General features: G+C 32.4%; 3 protein-coding genes and 2 long non-coding RNA genes across 5 annotated transcripts; 2 read left to right on the top strand and 3 right to left on the bottom strand.

Moving 5' to 3' along the window:
• On the top strand, positions 2526–4988 carry LOC107646060 (fructokinase-like 1, chloroplastic). The gene is made up of 2 exons (XM_016350253.2): positions 2526–3336; positions 4069–4988. The coding sequence occupies exons 1-2, from the start codon at positions 2596–2598 to the stop codon at positions 4759–4761; spliced, it is 1434 nt and encodes a 477-aa protein (XP_016205739.1). The 5' UTR covers positions 2526–2595; the 3' UTR covers positions 4762–4988.
• On the bottom strand, positions 5653–6991 carry LOC107648045. Its single transcript, XR_001621703.2, has 2 exons — positions 6808–6991; positions 5653–6715 (listed from the first exon to the last, which is right to left on the bottom strand). It is a non-coding gene; the product is annotated as an uncharacterized LOC107648045 (long non-coding RNA).
• Positions 7263–7847, top strand: LOC107646595. Its single transcript, XM_016350772.1, has one exon. The coding sequence runs from the start codon at positions 7263–7265 to the stop codon at positions 7845–7847; it is 585 nt and encodes a 194-aa protein (XP_016206258.1).
• LOC110263146 lies at positions 11559–11929 on the bottom strand. Its single transcript, XR_002348288.1, has 2 exons — positions 11842–11929; positions 11559–11749 (listed from the first exon to the last, which is right to left on the bottom strand). It is a non-coding gene; the product is annotated as an uncharacterized LOC110263146 (long non-coding RNA).
• Positions 17813–18932, bottom strand: LOC107646596 (protein CHROMATIN REMODELING 8-like). Its single transcript, XM_016350773.1, has 2 exons — positions 18592–18932; positions 17813–18172 (listed from the first exon to the last, which is right to left on the bottom strand). The coding sequence occupies exons 1-2, from the start codon at positions 18679–18681 to the stop codon at positions 17813–17815; spliced, it is 450 nt and encodes a 149-aa protein (XP_016206259.1). The 5' UTR covers positions 18682–18932.

Here is a 20446-nt window from a genome sequence, read left to right as displayed (position 1 = left end):
GTGTTGCATATAAATTTTTAAAGTAAATTGATTAATTTAATAATTTAAAATATAATTTTTTATTTTTAGAAATAATGATGAAAAAATATTTCAAAAGAAAGCAACTACTAGAATCTGAAATCACTCCATTAGTCTCTTCTAATAAAAAGAAATTCTTATTGTTGAGACAAAAAAGTATATTGTTTATCCATTGGTGTTTCTTCTGTTGAAATTAGCTTTGATTCTACCTGTGGCAATGGCATCAGTTGAAAGAACATTTTTTGCTATCAATATCATAAATAGTCGACTTTGTAATCGAATGGGAGATGAGTGGTTGAATGAATGTTTGGTTACATATATAGAAAGAGAGACATTCAATCAAGTTGATAATGAAATAATTATTCAATATTTTCAATATATGAAAACAAGAAGAGAAGTACCTTCAAAATTTGAAGAGAAGAAAGTTAGCGGCTAATGTAATTTTTGATTGTTTTTTGTATTCGAATAATTAATGTGCACTTTTATTTTTTAAATTTAAATTAATATATCTTTTGTAGTAATGTGTATTATTTTTGTCACCCAACATAAAATTTTATGGGTCCGTCACTGCTAGCTGGTGTGTTGAAGGACACTTTCCTAAGGCTTTTCTCGGTTTCAAATCAGAATGGATTTGTTATAGGGAATTGTGGTTTTTGGCATGCTTTAGAGTGGATATAAAATTTTTAGTGGAGAAGAAAACTATTCCAATGAAAGTGAAAACTAGTTAACCAACTTCATGAAGTTATACAGTCAGTCAACTTAATAACTGAAAGAGAGAACCGACTGGTATGAAAATTTAATAAATCAGTTATTTATTTTACTAGCTCCTTTATGCAGATTTTGCAGGCGAAAACACTTTCAAAGGATATTACGAGCTATAGTTTCACTAGTTCTATTTGGAGAGGTTTAGTACCTCCACAAATTGAGTTATTTACCTAGGTTGTGTTAGTTGGTAGAGTCAATACCAATGAGATATTATGTAGGTTAGGCATTATTGATCAACATGATAGTGTGTATGTGTGTATTATATAATAAAGATATTGAGAATTTTCATCACTTATTTTTTCGTTGTGAGTTTACATGATAAGTATGGTGTGTGTGGTTATTTGACTATGATAAATTGTGGGATATTTCAGGGACAATTAAGCAACACTTTGAAAAATAGACATGAATGGCCTGTAAAGAAGGAGGAGCATAATAGGTAGTTAATTTATTTTTTTGCTATCATTTGACATATATGGATGGAAAGGAATAACAGAATATTCAGAAGTTAAGAAGCAGGAGTAGCGGATGTTATTAATAGGTCATTTATGAACTACAAAGAGTGTAATGGAGTTGATCCTAATGGTTGTTGATGGCAATGTCGAATATGATTATGGATTGAATTTTGTACTTACTGTTTAGTTTTTGTTTTTTTGTTGCTCTACCTTATTGTGTTGAGCTCCTTTACTTCAAAAGAAAAAAAAAAAGTCACCTTGCATTAACTTCTCAAATAGTGAGAGAATAATGATCTACTATTAAAAAATATCTTCATCTATGATCAAATTATCTCTACCCTATAAATATCCAACACATCAACAAATATTTATTGAGTTTTAACTACCATCAGAACTAGCTAAAAATTCTTGCTGGCTTAAGCATTCATCCAGGCCCAACAGCACTTTCTCTATAGGGATAGCAACATATATCCTATTTGCATGTATTCGATCCAACCTGATCAATTCATATCTTATATATGTATATGTAATGTTATATAAAATTATTTTTAAGTGAGTGTTGAATCAAGAGCTTCTACCTTAGTGTAAAAGACTTCTAACCACTAAATTAAGGTTATTATTTGATAATTTAATATTTTTGTTTATATAAAAGTCAATTTAATGTATAGAGAATATGCAAATGGAATGCTCATGGAACTATAATGATTTTATTTGTATTTGTGTTATTAATTTAAATAAAGATTTTTATGTAAAATTGAATATTTGATGATTATATTATTTGTATGCTCGTTAGGTATATATTTTTGGTAAACTCACCGTTAGAATTAAGTACTTCTGCGAGTAGAGTTAGGATTTAGTCCGACTTATCCTACCTATTATCATCCCTACATTTTTATTTCAGGTCAAAACAAAAACATATAAATATTTGATTGTCTATAAAATATCTTTTAATGATTTAATTTGATATTGCATATTATTTTAATGTTAATGAATAATGGATAAAATATGAAAATTTTTATTGAAGAGATCTAATTTGACTAATTTTACTTTTAAATTTATAAACATGTCCAAAGTAGTATTATTAACAATAGATTAATAAAAATAAACAATACATGTTATATTCCAAATACACTTGTATTTTATAAAACTTGTTAAGATAGTGAAATAGTCAAGTAAAATAGGTTTCTAACTTAACATGATACTAACAGTTACTTTTCTCCCTTTATCTAATAAACGGGTCACTAAAATCCCCGACCCGATACATATAATGCAGAATGGAAAATTCCCCGTTGACCCGATAAGAGTTGTTGCAGACAAAAAATTCAAATGGATAAACCCTTCCCACTGATCCAAAACCCAAATGGCTTCCTCACTCCACCACCACCTCCTCCTCCCCCTTCCACCCTCCCACCACCTTCCATCCCTCCACCATTCTCCAAACTCCGCAAAATGGAAATCTCCAACCCATTCCAAACTCTCGACCTCCGCCACCGCTACTGACAACACAAACGGCGCCGTAGTTGAAACCCCAAAACGACGCGGCAGGAAGACGAAGAAATCCGGAACTGAACCAACAACAACCAAGCCCGAAAACGGCACCATGGAACCCCAAAACGCAGAACCTGATTCAGATTCGGAATACGAATACGACGACGGAATCGATTTCCCTTACGAGGACCCGCCATTGGTGTGCTGTTTCGGCGCGCTGCAGAAGGAGTTCCTCCCGACGGTTCGCGTGCACGAGTTCCAGATGCATCCTGACATATACTCCGAGTGGAAGATGCTCCAGTGGGACCCGCCGGAGTTCTCACGGGCCCCCGGTGGCCCCCCGTCGAACGTGGCGGTGGCTCACGTGAGGCTGGGAGGGCGGGCCGCGGTGATGGGGAAGGTCGGGAAAGACTCGCTTGGAGAGGAGATGGTGCTGATGATGAACAAGGAGAAGGTGCAGACGAGAGGGGTGAAGTTCGATGATGGTGTTAGGACTGCGTGTTCTTACATGAAGGTGAAGTTTGAGGAGGGGAAGATGAAGATGGTAATGGCTAAGGATTGTGCTGAGGATTCTTTGCGTGGTGATGAGTTGAATCTTGCTGTTTTGAAAGAGGTACCCGAAGCAAACTTAGATTTTTTTTGTTTATTATTTTTTAATTTTTTTTTTTTTTGGTTAACGATTTTGGTTTATGAAATTAATTTTTGTTGTGATGTTAGTTCATTGATTGAGAAATGGATAGAGTAATGTGTGTGGAGGGTAAAATGTGAGTTTCATTTTATTTTAGAAGTGTTTAGTATAATCTGCCAAACTGGAATTTTGCAAACTGAAAATCAAACATGCCTTAGTTTTGATGCAGTGGAGTTTGTTGGGGGCAGATTGCTTCATCAATTAAGGTGCAATGTGGTTGCATGGCAATCCTTTGGTTTTGATATGAGCTAAGTAACGATTGTTGAGGGGAAAAGGGAAAAGAGTGAATATAAGCAATAAATTACAGCGTGCATTGTTATTTAGGTTTTCTACATTACATGGTTTGGGTGCATCGCTTTTCTTGACTCCGAGTAACAAGGAGCTTGTTCACGTGGCTGCCCATGTAATGCAAATTTTGGTCCTGGAAACTTTCACGTTATCAAATTCCCAAGTTAATTTGTAGTTGAATTTAGATCCCCCCAAAATTGAGTTTTTGAGTTGAGTTTAGTCATATGAGTTAAGGTTAAACCCTCCAATTTTAGTAACCTTTAGGTTTAGCGATAGTAAGAATTGTTATTGTTTGGTAAGAAGCTTGTACATATATATTCATCGTGTGAACTGAAATAGTCGTCTTTTTTTTGGTGTGGACTACTGCAGGCTAGGATCTTCCATTTCAATTCAGAAGTTCTTACATGCCCCTCAATGGCATCAACTCTTTTCAAAGCAATTAAGTGGTCTAAAAAGTTTGGCAGCCTTGTATTTTTCGATTTGAACCTGCCATTACCTCTTTGGAGATCACGCGATGAGACGAGAGAAATAATAAAAAGAGCATGGAACGAAGCTGACATCATTGAAATTTCAAGAACGGAGCTAGAATTCCTTCTAGATGAAGAATATTACGAGAGGAAGAGAAACTATCAGCCCCAATACTATTCGGAGAGTTATGAACAAACCAAGAATCGACGGGATTATTACCATTACACCGCTGAGGAAATCTCACCTTTGTGGCATGATCACCTTAAGTTCCTGTTTGTTACTGATGGTACTATTAGGGTTCACTATTATACCCCATCTTTTGATGGGATGGTGATTGGAACCGAAGATGTGCTCATAACCCCATTTACTTGTGATAGAACTGGCTCCGGCGATGCCGTTGTTGCTGCTATTTTAAGAAAACTAACCACCTGCCCAGAAATGTTTGAAAATCAAGATGTTTTGGAGAGACAACTACGCTTTGCTATTGCAGCGGGAATCATAGCGCAATGGACTATTGGCGCTGTTAGAGGTTTCCCTACTGAAAGTGCCACCCAGAATCTCAAAGAACAAGTTTATGTGCCTTCATTGTGGTGATAAAAATGGTTAGTGTAATTTTGTTTATCAAAAGAGAAAAAAAGGATGAAAAAGGTTTGTGCAACTCCCACTAGAGCTTAGTCCAGTCCTGTTGTTTGATAGTGTTATTGTTTGATTATTTATCAAAAGTTCCCAAGAATTTTTCATCTCAAATGGGAGGAGTCATCAGAACATATAGTGTGAGATTGCACAATCTAAAAATCTGTTGACGATTGTCTTGGCTCCAACTAATGTCATCCAATACCACTTCTCAATGAGCAGATGGTGGCGCCAATTTGAAAATTGTCTTCTCTGTTTTTGGAGCAGCTTAGTTACAACATTTTTTTAAGTCTAAGACCCCTCTAAAAATGAAAAGGGGGAAAACATTAAGGATGCACTTGGTCTGTGTTTTTGGATTGGGTATGTGTATCGTCCTCCAAGCTTTGGTCCTCAAGATCCAAGAAGTATCCCTCTTGAAATGGAGATCAACCAACCGTTGGAACCTTTGTTTTTCCCTTTTTAGAGAATCAATGGCTGCTTATGCCTACAGGCTACACCACCGTTGTGCCCTCCTCTCCCTTTCCGCTGCCGTGACCAAAACAACATTAAAGAATAAAAAATGAAACGCCGAATCTAACATCTTATCCGTTGTCATACTAATAGCCAAAGATAAAACTCATATAATCTTTGTGCGTAACTAACATTTAAGACTTTGAGTTTACGAATCTCTCATCTTATAAATTTTTCGCTTATTCTTTCTGATGTAGAACTTTCTTCACATATGTTACTCGACAATGTTGTTTTATTGAATTCGTGCACACAGAAAGACTAGATAAAATTAAGAGTAATTTTTGTCAGACAAAATTATAGAATATCCGCCTAGAGGAGGTTCAAGTATGTGCAAATTAAATGAAACCACTAAAGCCTCACTAAGGAGAGTGGATTGGATGGATGCAAATCAAATAATTATAAGAGAACTACAAGAGAACTGCACAAATGATTTTAAATATAAACTAGCCTATTGAGAAAGAGATACAAAACGGACTCAAACAGGAAGCTTAAAACGGAAACTAACACCCTACCTTAATATATATACAAAATGGGGGGTTAGAAACAAACTCTTCTTTCTAACCTTCCCCCCTTACACTCAGTAATCCTTTTGGGAAAACTGCTTTTGGATTAAAACTTTACAAAGACAATTTGACACAGGTTTTGCAAGCAAATATGCCATTTGATCAGTTGAGGGAATGTTTTTGCCATTTGATCAGTTGAGGGAATGTAAGACAGGAAACATCCATTTTAGCATTCTCAAGAATTGCAAACCTCTTCAATGTTCTCAGGCATTAACCACTTGTTGCTTTTCTGCTCTGCAATCTTGCTTTCATAGTAAAGGTTCTTCCATTTACTTATAGTAAGTATTCAACTATAAGCAACCTTGCCGCGTCATCCTTCCTTTCCACCTTGGGTTGAGAAACATTATCTTCATATTGTGTTGAGCTCCCAATTCAGTTTAGTTTTCAAGAGAACAATTGCTCATATTTTTCTTTTTGGGAAAATCTCGGGAGCCATCAATTTTTTAAAAAGTTGGCCAGCATTTAACCATAAAAAGGAAATTGAATGATTTCACACCATTGGATTTAATCTCACACCATTAAAAACATTATCGATAGCCAATTGATGGTTACAAAACACAAAAGTTGCTGGCCCCTTAGTACTCCTCTTTTTTTTTTTTCTTGAAAAAAGAGGTCCAAAAATTCAATAATAATACTGTAATAAAAATTTAGCTTGAAGTATCAGTTAGATTTCCAGATCAAAGGTTCAAGTAATTCGCAGGACAATTAGAAAAGATACAAGGCACAACTGATTCAAGTACCTACATGTTCACTGCCAAAGAGGGTGCAGGTTGTGCATCTAAAGGCTGTGCGTTCTCACATGTAGCAAAAGCAACAACTTGAAAGCAGTTGTGTCTTTGCTCCTATGGAATTCGGAAAAGCTCTCTATGAGGAGGTATTCCATGTATGTAAAGAAAGATACAGGACATTAACGTCAAGCAAGAGTAGACCATACCTCTTCTTTCCTCGACTTCGGGGCAAATGGAGAGTTCAGACTTAGATCCAGCTTGTGGTTGGACTTAGATCAAATCCAAGAGCATTCTAACAACACAATGTTAAAAATAAACTTGATGGTTAGAATTCAAGAATGAACAGAAATCACAATTTGTATAAATTATCTATATTTAATTTTAATTTAAACCATTTGTTTATTAGGATGTATTAAATTTAGATATCAAAGAAAGGTATAAATACATATGTAATAATCATTTCAAAATAACAACACACAAATATATTCAATACATACATTCCTCTTCATTTTATATTCTTCGTGAGTGTGTGCCTTATTCTTTTATTTTCCAACAAAATGGTATCAGAGCCACTTATAAAATGTCTTTGTCAAAAGGAACTACTTTATCTTTTCAATACCCACAATTATCTAAGCTCAACTATGACAATTAGGCAGCCTGAATGAAAGCAATTCTCGGTGCTCAAGGAGTGTGGGAGATGGTTGAGAAAGGGTATGTAGAACCAGAGAATGTGGACAAGCTAACAGAAGCTCAGAAGGAAGAATTAGAAAATAAAAGAAAGAAAGATCAATGTGCACTTACTATTATTCATCAAGGCTTGGATGATGATATGTTTGAGAAGATTGCTGATATAACCAATGCAAAGAAAGCTTGGGATACTCTTCAAAATTCCGTCATAGGAGTTGAAAAGGTGAAGAAGGTTCGTCTTCAAACTCTAAGGGCTGAGTTTAAGTCTCTAATGATGAAGGAGACTGAATCCATTTCGGATTATTTCACCAAAGTTTTGACAGTAGTGCACCAAATGAAAAGGCTTGGAGAAAAATTAGAAGATGTTCGTGTCGTTGAGAAAATCCTTCGTTCTCTCAACTCAAAATTTTATCATGTGGTGGTAGCTATTGAGGAGTCCAAAGATTTGGATACGATGTCCATTGATCAGTTGAATGGTTCCTTACGAGCCCATGAAGAAAGAATGGATAAAGGCAAGCAAGAACGTGTGGAGCATGTCTTGCAGGCAAAACTTTCGTAGAATGGTAGAGGAGAAACCAACGAAAGTGGAAGACAAGGACGAGGTCGAGGCCGTGGACGAGGACGAGGACGTGGTTACGGAAGAGGAAGAGATGAGAAAAATTATTCTCAAGAGAAAAGAAATCAAAATTTTGTTCGAAGTCGTGGAAGAGGAAGAACAGTTGACAAAAGACACATTGAATGCTATTCATGTGGAAAGAATGGACATTATTCTTGGGAATGTCTGACATCCAAAGAAGAAGAAAATAAACTTGTTGTGCATAGTGAAGATGTTGAAAAACCAACATTATTTCTTACGCTCAAGGAAGATCAAAATTCTGAAGATAGTACGTGGTATCTTGACAATGGAGCTCGCAACCATATGACAGGTGATAAGAGTAAATTTGTAGCACTCGACACCAACGTAAAAGGACACGTGCGTTTTGGTGATGAATCAAAAGTAGAGATCAATGGCAAAGGGACGATTCTATTCGAGCTGAAGAATGGAAGTCATAAGATTCTTTCTAATGTTTATTACATCCCAAAGATGAAGAATAATATCTTGAGTATTGGACAACTTATGGAGAATGATTGCAAGATAGTCATGGAAGATCGCTATCTTTGGTTTAGAGATAAAAATGGAAATCTTATTGCTAAGGTTTCTATGACAAGAAATTGTATGTTCTTGTTAAACATGAGAAGCGGTGGAGCTATATGTTTAAAGTCATGTATTGAAGATCCACTATGGATTTGGCATATGAGATATGGACATTTAAATTTTGGTGGGCTCAAAGAATTAGGAACAAAGAAGATGGTAAAAAGAATTCCAACAATTGATCATCCTCATCAGTTATGTGAAGCTTGCTTACTTGGAAAACATTCAAGAAAGAGTTTTCCAAAGCAGTCCAAATCAAGAGCTACCAAGCCACTTCAGCTTATCCACGCAGATGTTTGTGGACCTATCAAGACTTTGTCACTTGGTAAGAGCGCTTATTTTTTGCTTTTCATTGATGATTATTCAAGAAAAATATGTGTTTATTTCTTGAAGCAAAAGAGTGAAGCATTTGAAGCATTCAAGAAGTTTAAAGCCCTCGTTGAAAAAGAAGGTGGCTATGAGATAAAAGCTCTCAGAACTGACAGAGGTGGATAATTCACTTCAAATGAATTCAAGATGTTTTGTGAAAATCATTGTATTCAACATCCCCTAACTGTTCCTAGATCGCCTCAACAAAATGGAGTTGCTGAAAGAAAGAATAGGACAATTCTAAATATGGCAAGAACGATGTTAAAAAGTAAGTCATTACCAAAAGAGTTTTGGGGAGAAGCAGTTGCATGTGCGGTTTTATCTCTCAAACCGCTCACCTACCAAGAGTTTGAGAGATATAACACCTCAAGAAGCATTGAGTGGTTTGAAGCCTAATGTATCACATTTAAGGGTATTTGGATCTATTGCATATGTCCAAACTCCTGAGCAAGAAAGATCGAAGCTTGATGATAGGAGCCAAAAGCTTGTATTTATTGGTTATGAGGAGAATACTAAAGGCTACAAATTCTTCAATCCCATCAATAATAAAGTAATAATAAGCAGAGATGTTGAGTTTGAAAAAAATGCAAAGTAGGACTGGAGTACACAAAATGAAGTCACTTATGATTTTCTGCCTTACTTTGAGGAAAAAGAAGCCCCGATGCAAGAAGTGCAAGGCGAAATCGATCCTTCAACACCAGCATTAACCCCACTAGCATCATCATCGTCATCTCCATCCTCTAGTTCAAGCGAAGACCCTCACAGATATCGAAGCCTCCCTGATCTCTATAAGCAAACAGAAATACTAGAGGATGAAAATTTATTGTGTTTACTCTCCAATGATGAGCCTTTAAGTTTTAAAGAAGCTATCAAAGATGAGAAATAGATACAAGCTATGGAGGAAGAAATTCAAGCAATTGAGAAGAACAACACTTGGAAACTTGCATCACTTCCAAGTGGTCATCAGGCTATCGGAGTCAAATGGGTTTATAGAGTTAAGAAAAACTCTAAAGGTGATGTAGAAAGGTATAACGCAAGACTCGTTGCAAAAGGGTATAAACAAAAGCAAGGAATAGATTATGATGAGGTGTTTGCTCTAGTTGCTCGCTTGGAGACGATAAGGCTATTGTTGCCACTTGCAGCACAGAACAATTGGAAAATCCACCAAATGGATGTGAAAGTCAATCTTCTGGAAGAAGTTTATATTGAACAACCTTTGGGTTTTGTTGTTAAGGGTTGTGAAGATAAGGTGTTAAGGCTTAAAAAGGCCTTATATGGACTAAAGCAAGCTCCAAGAGCTTGGAATGATCGTCTTGATACGTATTTTTAAGATAATAGTTTCACTAGGTGTATTCATGAATATGCACTCTATGTGAAAGAGGAAAAAGAAAATTTGTTATTTGTTTGTGTCTATGTGGATGATCTTATATTCACAGGAAATAATCAAATAATGTTTGAAGAATTTAAGAAAGTAATGGCTCAAGAATTTGAGATGAGTGATATGGGACTAATGTCTTATTATCTGGGAATTGAAGTGAAACAAATGGAGGATGGAATTTTCATCTCACAAGAGGCTTATACAAGAGAGCTATTGAAGAAACTCAACATGCTAGACTGCAATCCTACCAATACACCTATGGAGTGTGGAGTCAAACTTTCCAAAGAGGAAGAAGGAGTAAGAAAAGTTGATCAAACATTATTTAGAAGTCTCGTTGGGAGTCTAAGGTATTTGACCTGTACCAGACCTGACATTTTATTTTCAGTTGGGTTAGTTAGTCGTTACATGGAAAATCCAACAGAAACCCACATGAAAGCAGCCAAGAGAATTCTTCGCTATCTTAGAGGCACTCTTGAGTATGGCATGTTTTATTCAACTACAGATGAATTCAAATTAATGGGCTATTGTGATAGTGATTATGCTGGGGATATTGACGACAGAAAGAGTACTACTGGCTTTGTTTTCTTTTTAGGAAATAATGCAATTTCTTGGTGTTCAAAGAAACAACCTATAATCACTCTTTCAACTTGTGAAGCTGAATATGTTGCTGTCACTGCATGTGCATGTCATGCAATTTGGCTGAAGATATTATTGAAGGAACTTCATTTTGAGCAAGCTGAATCCACCAAGATCATGATGGACAATAAGTCAGCGAGTGCCCTAGCAAAGAATCCAGTGTTTCACGACAGAAGCAAGCACATAGAAACAAAGTATCATTTCATTCGACAATGTATTGAGAACATGTATGTGGAGGTTGAGTATGTGAAATCACTTGATCAAGTTGTTGACATTTTCACAAAACTTCTGAAATATGATGCTTTTCAAAAGTTAAGGATTATAATTGGAGTCAGAAAATTATCAAGTTTAAGGGATGATGTTAAAAATAAACTTAATAGTTAGAATTCAAGAATGAACAGAAATCACAGTTTGTATAACTTATCTATATTTAATTTTAATTTAAACCATTTGTTTGTTAGGATGTATTAAATTTAGATATCAAAGAAAGGTATAAATACATATGTAATAATCATTTTAAAATAACAACACACAAATACATTCAATACATACATTCCTCTTCATTTTATATTCTTCGTGAGTGTGTGTCTTATTCTTTTATTTTCCAACACACAAAACAATTTGATTATTCTATGTTGAGCAATGTATTAATAATTTTGTCAAAGTGAGAATAATTTTCAAAGAATTGTTTTCTTCAGCACACGAGCATTGGAACATAAATGTGAACTGCATTTTGGCTATGACAATAGGGCAACCCAAAGAAGAGATATCAGATGAAAATTTTGGCAATATTTAAGTGAAAATATCTTGGTAAAGATCTTGCTTGGTTGAACCAAATTGAATAGATTGTGCTAAAGCACCAACCAGTTTGCATTCAATTTCTGTCCTGAAAACAAATAAATTACATTTAAGTTTTATGGTTATCATGATAAAAGATAAGAGTTGAATCATGGAAGGTTGAAGTAGGACATTACTCACTATTTTGCTATCCATGACGTGTAGCATGATGGAAAGTTCAGCTATGTAGGAACTTTGATTTATGGGAAGCCAAAAAAAAGTAGTTAGACCATCTCCAGTACAGAACTCATCCCAATTTTTGTTTATGGTCTACATGTCATCAAAAATAACTTCACATCAGCTTTTGCGTCATAAACAGTAAATAGGAATTCAAAGCATCTCTCTCTTCTTCATTAGGAAGAACTAACTTTAGTCCATGTTGTAGTCCCACTTAATTAATTAATTAAAATACTTGAAATTAATGTAATTAATTTTTTTCAATAATGTAATTTAAATTTATAAATTTAAAAATAATTCACTATTAAAAGATATTAATATTAAATAAATTCATATATAACAATAATACATAATATATAATTCGGGGTTACACTAATTTGTAAAATTACTTAATACAAAGAAAAAATAATTAAACTCTATAGTTGACGACAAGCATTGTGAAATTGCCAAATGTGTTCAATCAAGTCCTCTTTCAATTGTCTATGCTGCTGCCTATTTCGAAGTTGGTCATTTCTTTAGAGAAATTGATGGTATGGTGCAAAATATTCTTTTCAATTCCTGTGTTGAATACTATCTTGCCTCCGATCTTCAATATCATCATCATTGAGGTCGATAGCATCTAATTCACGAGGGTTGGCAAAATCTGAATATTACGAATTTGGACTAGATTGTATAGGAATCTGAGAGGATGGGTTAGAAGAGCCACCAACACCAGATGAGTTATGTCTTGGTGCATTGAATTGAGTTAGAAACGGCAAGAAAATTGGAGTAATATTTCCGATAGAGGGGTTAAATATGGATGAAAATGGAAAATGAGGTGTTTGTGAATTTTGATTTTGCGGTTGGAATATAGGAAACTGATTATTATAAGGAACTTGACAATTGAAATTAGAAAGATTTTGTGGATTTGGATTTTGAAATATATTCAGTAGTGTTAAGTTTTGATTTGGAACCTGAGAGTTTGAGGTTTGAGATTGTTGGGTATTTGAAATTTGAAAAAAATTGTGTAAGTAATTGAAGAAAGAGTTGAGTTGGTTTGGATCCATTTTTTCGAACAAAAAATAATAGTAGCATAACTGTGATTTCGTAAACATGGAAGAAGATGAAGAAGAGTAGTAGAAAGTGTGAGAATAGAAGTGTATCTAAGTGGTATATATAGAGTAACAAAATATTAATTTATTAATAATAACAGTAACATAGTAACGACTAGTTTTTAACGGCTAATTTTACAACGGCTAATTTTGCAACGGCTAATTTAATATAATAATATAAATATAAATAATATTTAATATTAATTATGATATAAATAATTAATATAAATTATTAATTAAATAAAAATATCAGTATTTAATATAATTAATCATTATAATTATTATTAAATTAATTATTATTTAATTATTTAATACTACTATTTAGTTAATTAACATAACTATTTAATTAATTAACATTTTATACAATTATTTATTTTTTACATAACTTTTCATTTGGCAAGTGTTGATTGGATAATGGGAGTCCCATTTTCAAAGGACTCCCTCTTCTTGAAATCAGTGAGAGAACTCACTTTAGTTCCACTCCAATGCTCCAATTCTTCTTTTTCTCTGACACAATAGTAATCGGGCTCCAATTTTTAACCTGTTGGAAATGCTCTTAGAAGAACGCTAACGAAATAAAAGATCAGGCTCCTGACTAATATAATCACAGTGAAAAAAATGAAGATAATAAATAGATAAATGTTTGAAATTACTATTGTAATGCAGCTGAATGAAATTGATAAGTGAATGTCAAATCTTTCTGTTTTTTTTTATATATTGTGACTCCACATGATCATCAACCTAAGAAAAATATAAAATAACAATGGAAAATAAATCTATAACAATATATAATGGGAAAACTCATTTTTGGTGTCCAATTTTTCTTTCCATTTTTATCCTTTTTAGTAACCTACCTCCAGTTACAGCTACTACTTCATTTCCATCCACGTTCACCACAATACAATATAACTTCTCCACGTTAATTCTCTCAAATCACGTTAATGCATCAGTTACAAAATTCTACTACTTAATTCTCCACTACTACTGCGTCAATTGTATTATTCCCAATTTTTTCTCTTAATCTCTCTCACTTCACTGGTTACTCCATAATAAAAAATTTTTTCTTTATTTCTCCTCTGTCTTCTCCTGCATTCTTTTCATGCATCTTTCTTACTTCATCTAATATAATTTGTTTTTTGTCATTAAATAAAAGTGTGAAACTATGTTTATATGTTTGTTTTGATTAATTACCGTTGACAGGATACCAATGGAAGTGGTCGACCGACTTGGCAAGACTATGTGTGGCGGCGACGAAGACAAAACATGAGCGAAAAACAAAGGCAGCAATACTTCGCCAGAAGGCGGCGTGCCAGTTAAGTTATACATCCCATTAATAAATTTTTGCCGTTAGTATATCATTTAATATGAATTATCTTTTACAATATATTTTCATGCTAATAACAAATTTTTTAAATATTCAGATACTAATAACAATAGTGAAGTTGCCTGTTGAGCCGCTAGTATATATAATGCGAAAACCTCAAGTTTGGTGTCCAATTTTCTTTCCTATTTTAACCCTGCTAAATGCCAACATAATCCAAAACTAATTTTACAGTTATGCATTTCACTAACAGTTGCAAAAAAAATCACACGTAACTTCTTTCTCAATCCTCCACTTAAATAATCTTTTTTTTTTTTTATCATTTCTTTAATTTTCTTTACTTCTCTTACTCAACTCTAATATTTTCACCTTTTGAATAACTTTTTAGACAACTTTCTAAAATAGACTATGATTATGATAAATGTTGGTTTTAGAAACATGTACAAAAAGAACAAAAGAATAATTTATGATGGAGAAAGTGTTCAATTATCATCAATAATAGTGATAAGTAATTTTTGGTAAATTTTATTATATTTTGTGATATTCATTTAAATTATATTTTATTTAGTTTTATCTTAGTTTTTGTTTGTACCGTTTTGTTCTGAATGTACTCTGTAGCTTCACTCTAATTATTTTATTAGAGTTTTTGTTGTAGTTTTTTTAAAAAAATTATTATTTTTGTATTTTTTTATGTTTTTCTTCTTCTTTCTTTAACATTCTCAGTTGAATTGTCTCCATCCTACTCTTTTGTCTTCCTCCACTGCGGTTATAATTTTTTTTTCAATTTACTTACTCAATCTATATTTTTAATCTATTTTTAATTTTTTTAATTTGTTACCATTTTTTACGTAGACAAATTGCCTTATGTCTTTTTCTCTCATTAATTTGATTTGACAAAAAAAAATAGTTTCTTTACATTTTATATGTACATTTTATTTATTTTTTTGACATGTCTGTATTTAATTATCTGTCAATGATGGGATGAAAAAATTTTATAAATATTTTTTAATATTTTTCTTTTTAAATTGCTTTTAATGGGATAATTTTTTTTATTTTCTAAAATACTTGATTACTTAGAATATTGTATTTAAAATTTGAGTATATAAATATTTTTAAATTAAACTAAAATAAATAAATTATATTACAAAAAAATTTATTAATTTTGCCTTTTACAATATTATTTGTTTGGCATATCGGCTTAGTTATTTAATTGGTATATAATGCATGCAAGAAAATCACACCTATCAAGTGTTTCTTAAAATATCCGTATACTAATTTTCTAAATAATTAATTATTTAAAGTACTGGATTTGATATTTAATTATATAAAGTATTGTATTTGTCATACAGAAGACACAAAAAGTATGCACATATCAATGATAAAGTGAACAAACTCCATATAACATTAAAATGGATAAGATAAGAACTTTGTTAATTAATTTTGATTTTTTAATTTATTAGTTTTTTATATATCTTTTATTTTTTGGATTATTTTATTTTATTAGGCATTTTAATTTATTTTATTGTTTTTTTTATTTTAAAAATTTTAGAGTCTAAAGAACTCCTATTCAAACGATTCAAACTAGATGATTAAAAAGTGGTTTAAGAGAATAGATTTAAATTTGGATAATTTAATATTTATTAATGAATAACTATTAGAAGAGATAAATTATTGCATAAATAACAGATATAAGTTGATAATATATGGGCTAATTTAGAAAACCAAAAGAAAATGAAAAAGTAACAAAGATTAACTTTAATTTTGAAGATAAATAAAAAGATGTGACATTTTATGCATTAGATAATTTAAATAATACTTATTATATAGGAAGTTAAAAATATTTTTACCTAAAAAAAATTTCATAACAAAATTGAGTTTGGAGAGAGAGAGATATAAAATTTTCTAACTAATTACAAAATTTTTCTATTTATCTTTACTTAGCGTTTCACTTTAAGTAACTGTTTTTTAGCGATAATATTCAAATGATAAATTAATTTTACCTTTATAATACGATGACATTATTTCAAAACATGCAAAATAAAATAATAAAGTACAGTTTATTTAATGTGCATAATAAAATAAACATAAAACTTATATAGTAGTAGTCAAATACGATAATAACAATGATTACTTTTTGTCCAAGGTACTATATTAAACTCCGTCTTTAATTTATAATTATTAATTAAAAACTTACAATGATGTATTTTTATTTTTTTATTATTTAGTTAAAAATAATATAGTTTGATATTATTTTTTAAAATTATTGACATCAAATTTTGTTAATATAACAAAAATTTTGAATTTTTTTGTCTTAAATTTCTTCTTGATTGAACAAAATAAGACAACTAATACGCACATCAAGAAAAAAATTATAATTTTTATACATTCAGATATTCAAAAGACACAAAAAAAACTTTTAGCAAAACTTAAACAACTTATAAAATTTAACAAAATAGTTGGTTATAAATAAAAGTGATAGACAAAATTTTTTCACATAATAACAACATAATAAAATTTTTTAATATTTTATTTTATTAAATTTATAATTTTAAAATAAAAATATAAAAATTAATTTCTTAAAAATAATAGAAAAGCGGCTGAAAGTGCCTGTTGAGCCGCTAGTATATATTACTTGTATTTTAATATATCCAATTTTTATAATTATCCGTTTAAAATATTTATAATTTGAATCGTTGCCTCAACGCCTCCATATCGTGACACCCAAACCCCCATGTGTCACCTAATCAATTTAATCACTATTATACCTCATTAATCATCATGATCACCGAATTGAATTGGAGACGAGAAAGAGAGAGAACGTGAAAGCTTTCATGGCACCCGAAAGCTTCTAAGTTCAATTTTTTTAGTTTCGTAATCTGATAAAAAATCTAATCCGATTAAAGTATTTGTATCTTCCATTTTTTTTAAGTTGTTGTCACTTTTATTTGGAAAAAATCAATAGTGGCGCCGCTGATCTTTCATGCATGGTTCGGCCAAATAGGAGTTTCAAAGGTGGAGTAGCCGATTTTGACGTTTTTTTTTTTCGATTTTTCATTCAGAAAGCTTTCTTGGTGTTTTGGTTTGGTGGCTGTCATACAAAGATAAAGTTTTGTAATTTTGTAATAATTGAATGTGTTCTTGATGTGTGATTGTTGATTTGATGTTTGTGGCTTGAAATTGAGTGATGATTTTATGCGTGTTTGATTTGTGATTAAATCTTGTTGATTTCTTGGAATAATCATGGTCCGGTTACCATTGGACAGCCAAGAACCAACTATTTGTGGCTTTATTTGGGGCTGTTTCTAAGTTTAAAACTCTTGAGAATTTGACAAAATTTGATGGTTGGAAGGTTAAAGTGAACTTTGTGAAAAATTGGTAACCGTAAAGCTCGAAAATAGATTAAAAATTAAGCAGAAAACTTGAATAATTTTGAGAATGGGGTTCTGTATCTTTGATAAAGGGATAAGTATTGAAACAAAAATTTATTTTTGAGATTGAAATAGTAATTTAATAAAAATCGAAGTTAATTTGTAATTATATAAATTTTTGGGAACTCCGAAAGCTTTTCCTCTAGTTGAGCCTTTGTTTTCTTCAGGCTCTGTAGCCTATCAGCAGCAAGAACACACTGAAGGTTTGAATCATTGGAGGAACCACCTTCAGCAACTCCTTTCTCCTGGCTGTCCTCGCCAACACCACCACATTCTCCATCATTCTCATCACTTCTCAATTGCTGAATGGTAGACGCTACTGCATCTATTTCAAATCTCACTGCCCTCAGTTTCTGATTAAGCTCTGCTTTAGTAGCAGATGATGGATCAACATTTCCAGATACACTAGAATCTTCTTCCTTCACACTCCCTTCAGCTTCGGGAACAGCAGTCGCCTACAATTTCACACTCTCCAACTTCAACTTTTATGTCTCAAAATTAAAATAGAAAATAAAAAATTCTACACAGGAATACTAGTGAACACGTCTAACACATACTGATATCCAATATCAAAGATATGCTTACAAATTTCAATATATGGTTAGACATTTTAGTATTCATCGTCAAGCTCAAGTAAAACTACAAGTAAACACACACAATTCAGCACATTCAAATTTCATGGTTTTGAAAGTATTAAAATCATTTGTGCACAGCATCACAAACAAATATTACAATGATATCACATCAATGCTTAGAAATTTCAGCAGAGTTCAACAGCATTCAACACCAATTTCAAAACCGGAAAACATGATCATACAATTTCAAAAGATAATTAAATTAAATTAAAATTAAAACCAGATTAATACGCACACACCTTTTCTAAGACGTGGCGTTCAATGTCTTCGGGATTCGCCGACTTAACGCCCAAACTGTTGAGCAGAATTCGATCCTGCTCTTCCTCCATCTAATTGCTAATCGCCAAAACCTAGCTTCCGTAATAGATTACGTTCATCATTTTCAGTAACGGAAAAAGAAATTACTGCATTCGATTTTAGGTTTGAATGTTCGAATTCGAATTCAATTTTTTGTTCCGCTTTTCACCAGAACCGGTTGCGATTTTGCGGAACCGGGTAAGTGAAATGGAAGAAGGTTTTCCCGGTTTTTTTCCCCCAGCAAGCAGCAGCGTCGTCTGGGTTTATGTTTGTGGTTCCCGCATTTTGTTAGTTTCGTAATTATATATGTTTTTGGGGTATTTTGGGTAATAAATAAGAAGTTTAGGGATAAAATAGATATTTTATAAAAGGTGTAAATTTATTTTGGTAATTATATTATATGTAAGGATATTTTAATAATTTACAAATTTTGTTCGGGTAAAAATATAAATGTTTTAAAAAGCTCAGAGATACAGAATAATTTATAAAAACTTAATAATAAAGCTTAAGTTAATAAGTTTTGAGTAATAAAATTATTTAAAGTTTAAGTTAATAAGTTTTGAGTAATAAAGAAAAATACTACTTTTACTCCAGTATTAAGATTATTATCTATGTATTTTTAAAATATTATATATTAGTAATTTATATTATAACATAATAGAAGAGTTAAATAGTAACTTATTTAAAAGTTGTAAAAAGATGAACATAAGTTGAGAATCTTATGGTTCACTCTTCATAAAACATCTAAGGAGAGATGAGAGAAGAGTGTGAAGATGATTTGTGGTATCAAAACAAGGAAAATAAAAGAATGATAAATAGAAAAGAAAAGAAGAAGAAAGAAAATGATTAAAGAAATCTCTGTCACAGGAGAACAGAGAGCAAAGACTAAATAGTTCTAAAAAATTTCTGTTATAGCCTTATAGGAGAGCAGAGCACAGAAAAGAAGATAATGTATTAATTAAAGGAATTTCTGCCACAAGAGAGCATAGGACAAAGATAAAAAGACTTTAAAAGACTATCTGCCATATGAGAGCATAACCAACCTTGTTTAGGTCTGGGACAAATGTATAGTGGGGACGCCCACACATTACAAACTGTTTTCCAGATGTAAGCATATTACAATACGTTTAAAAGTCACATTGTATGTGGCCTAGCCGTAAGACTTATATGCACAGTGTATGCATTTGGAAAGCCATATCCGGGACTTGTGCCCGGGTAATATCGGAAGCGGGTAGGCAACTGACACATGAGCTCATGGCCTGCATAGGACAGACATGCATCATACTTGTTTGCGCATACTTCTCTGTGATATATGTTTCTGTAATTGTGTGTGTGTGTGCTTCTTGACTTGTAATTTTTTCTGTATTTTTGGTTTGTTAAAGTTGTTTGTATTTGTTTTGAAAGTAAAAGCTCAACACAAGACAGTGGAGCAACAGTACTAACAGACACAATAGCACAACAGCACATAAAGTTTAGAAATAGTGAGACAACAACACAAAGAAAAGTCCACATGTCATCTCCGGCATAGCCATCAACAACCAAAGGGATCTACACATTTCCATTCGTTAAAGCTCATCACTGTCATGTTAATTATCTCTTCCACACCTTTGCTCTCATTCTGAAATATTCTTCTATTTCTTTCCAACCAGATGTTCCAAACAATCGCGCAGAAGCATCTCAATCGTTGCTCTTGATCCTCCTTTCTCCTCGGTTCCTCTGTCCAACATAAGAAATGTTCTCTCATTGAACCAGAAAAAGACCACTGTCGGCAAAATATCGATATCCAAGCACTCCATA

This window comes from Arachis ipaensis, chromosome B06, assembly GCF_000816755.2.
Source record: "Arachis ipaensis cultivar K30076 chromosome B06, Araip1.1, whole genome shotgun sequence".
Classification (NCBI taxonomy): Eukaryota; Viridiplantae; Streptophyta; class Magnoliopsida; order Fabales; family Fabaceae; genus Arachis; species Arachis ipaensis.
Note: the sequence above shows the minus strand (reverse complement) of the source record. Positions and strands in the feature narration are given on the sequence as shown.

Bases quoted from the DNA above. Each gene is read 5' to 3' on its own strand.
- LOC107646596 (XM_016350773.1), bottom strand. From the start codon at position 18,681: ATGGAGGAAGAGCAGGATCGAATTCTGCTCAACAGTTTGGGCGTTAAG. The intron at 18,173-18,591 runs GTGTGTGCGTAT...GTGAAATTGTAG, and splicing joins AACGCCACGTCTTAGAAAAG to GCGACTGCTGTTCCCGAAGC.
- LOC107646060 (XM_016350253.2), top strand. From the start codon at position 2,596: ATGGCTTCCTCACTCCACCACCACCTCCTCCTCCCCCTTCCACCCTCC. The intron at 3,337-4,068 runs GTACCCGAAGCA...GGACTACTGCAG, and splicing joins ATCTTGCTGTTTTGAAAGAG to GCTAGGATCTTCCATTTCAA.
- LOC107646595 (XM_016350772.1), top strand. From the start codon at position 7,263: ATGAAAGCAATTCTCGGTGCTCAAGGAGTGTGGGAGATGGTTGAGAAA.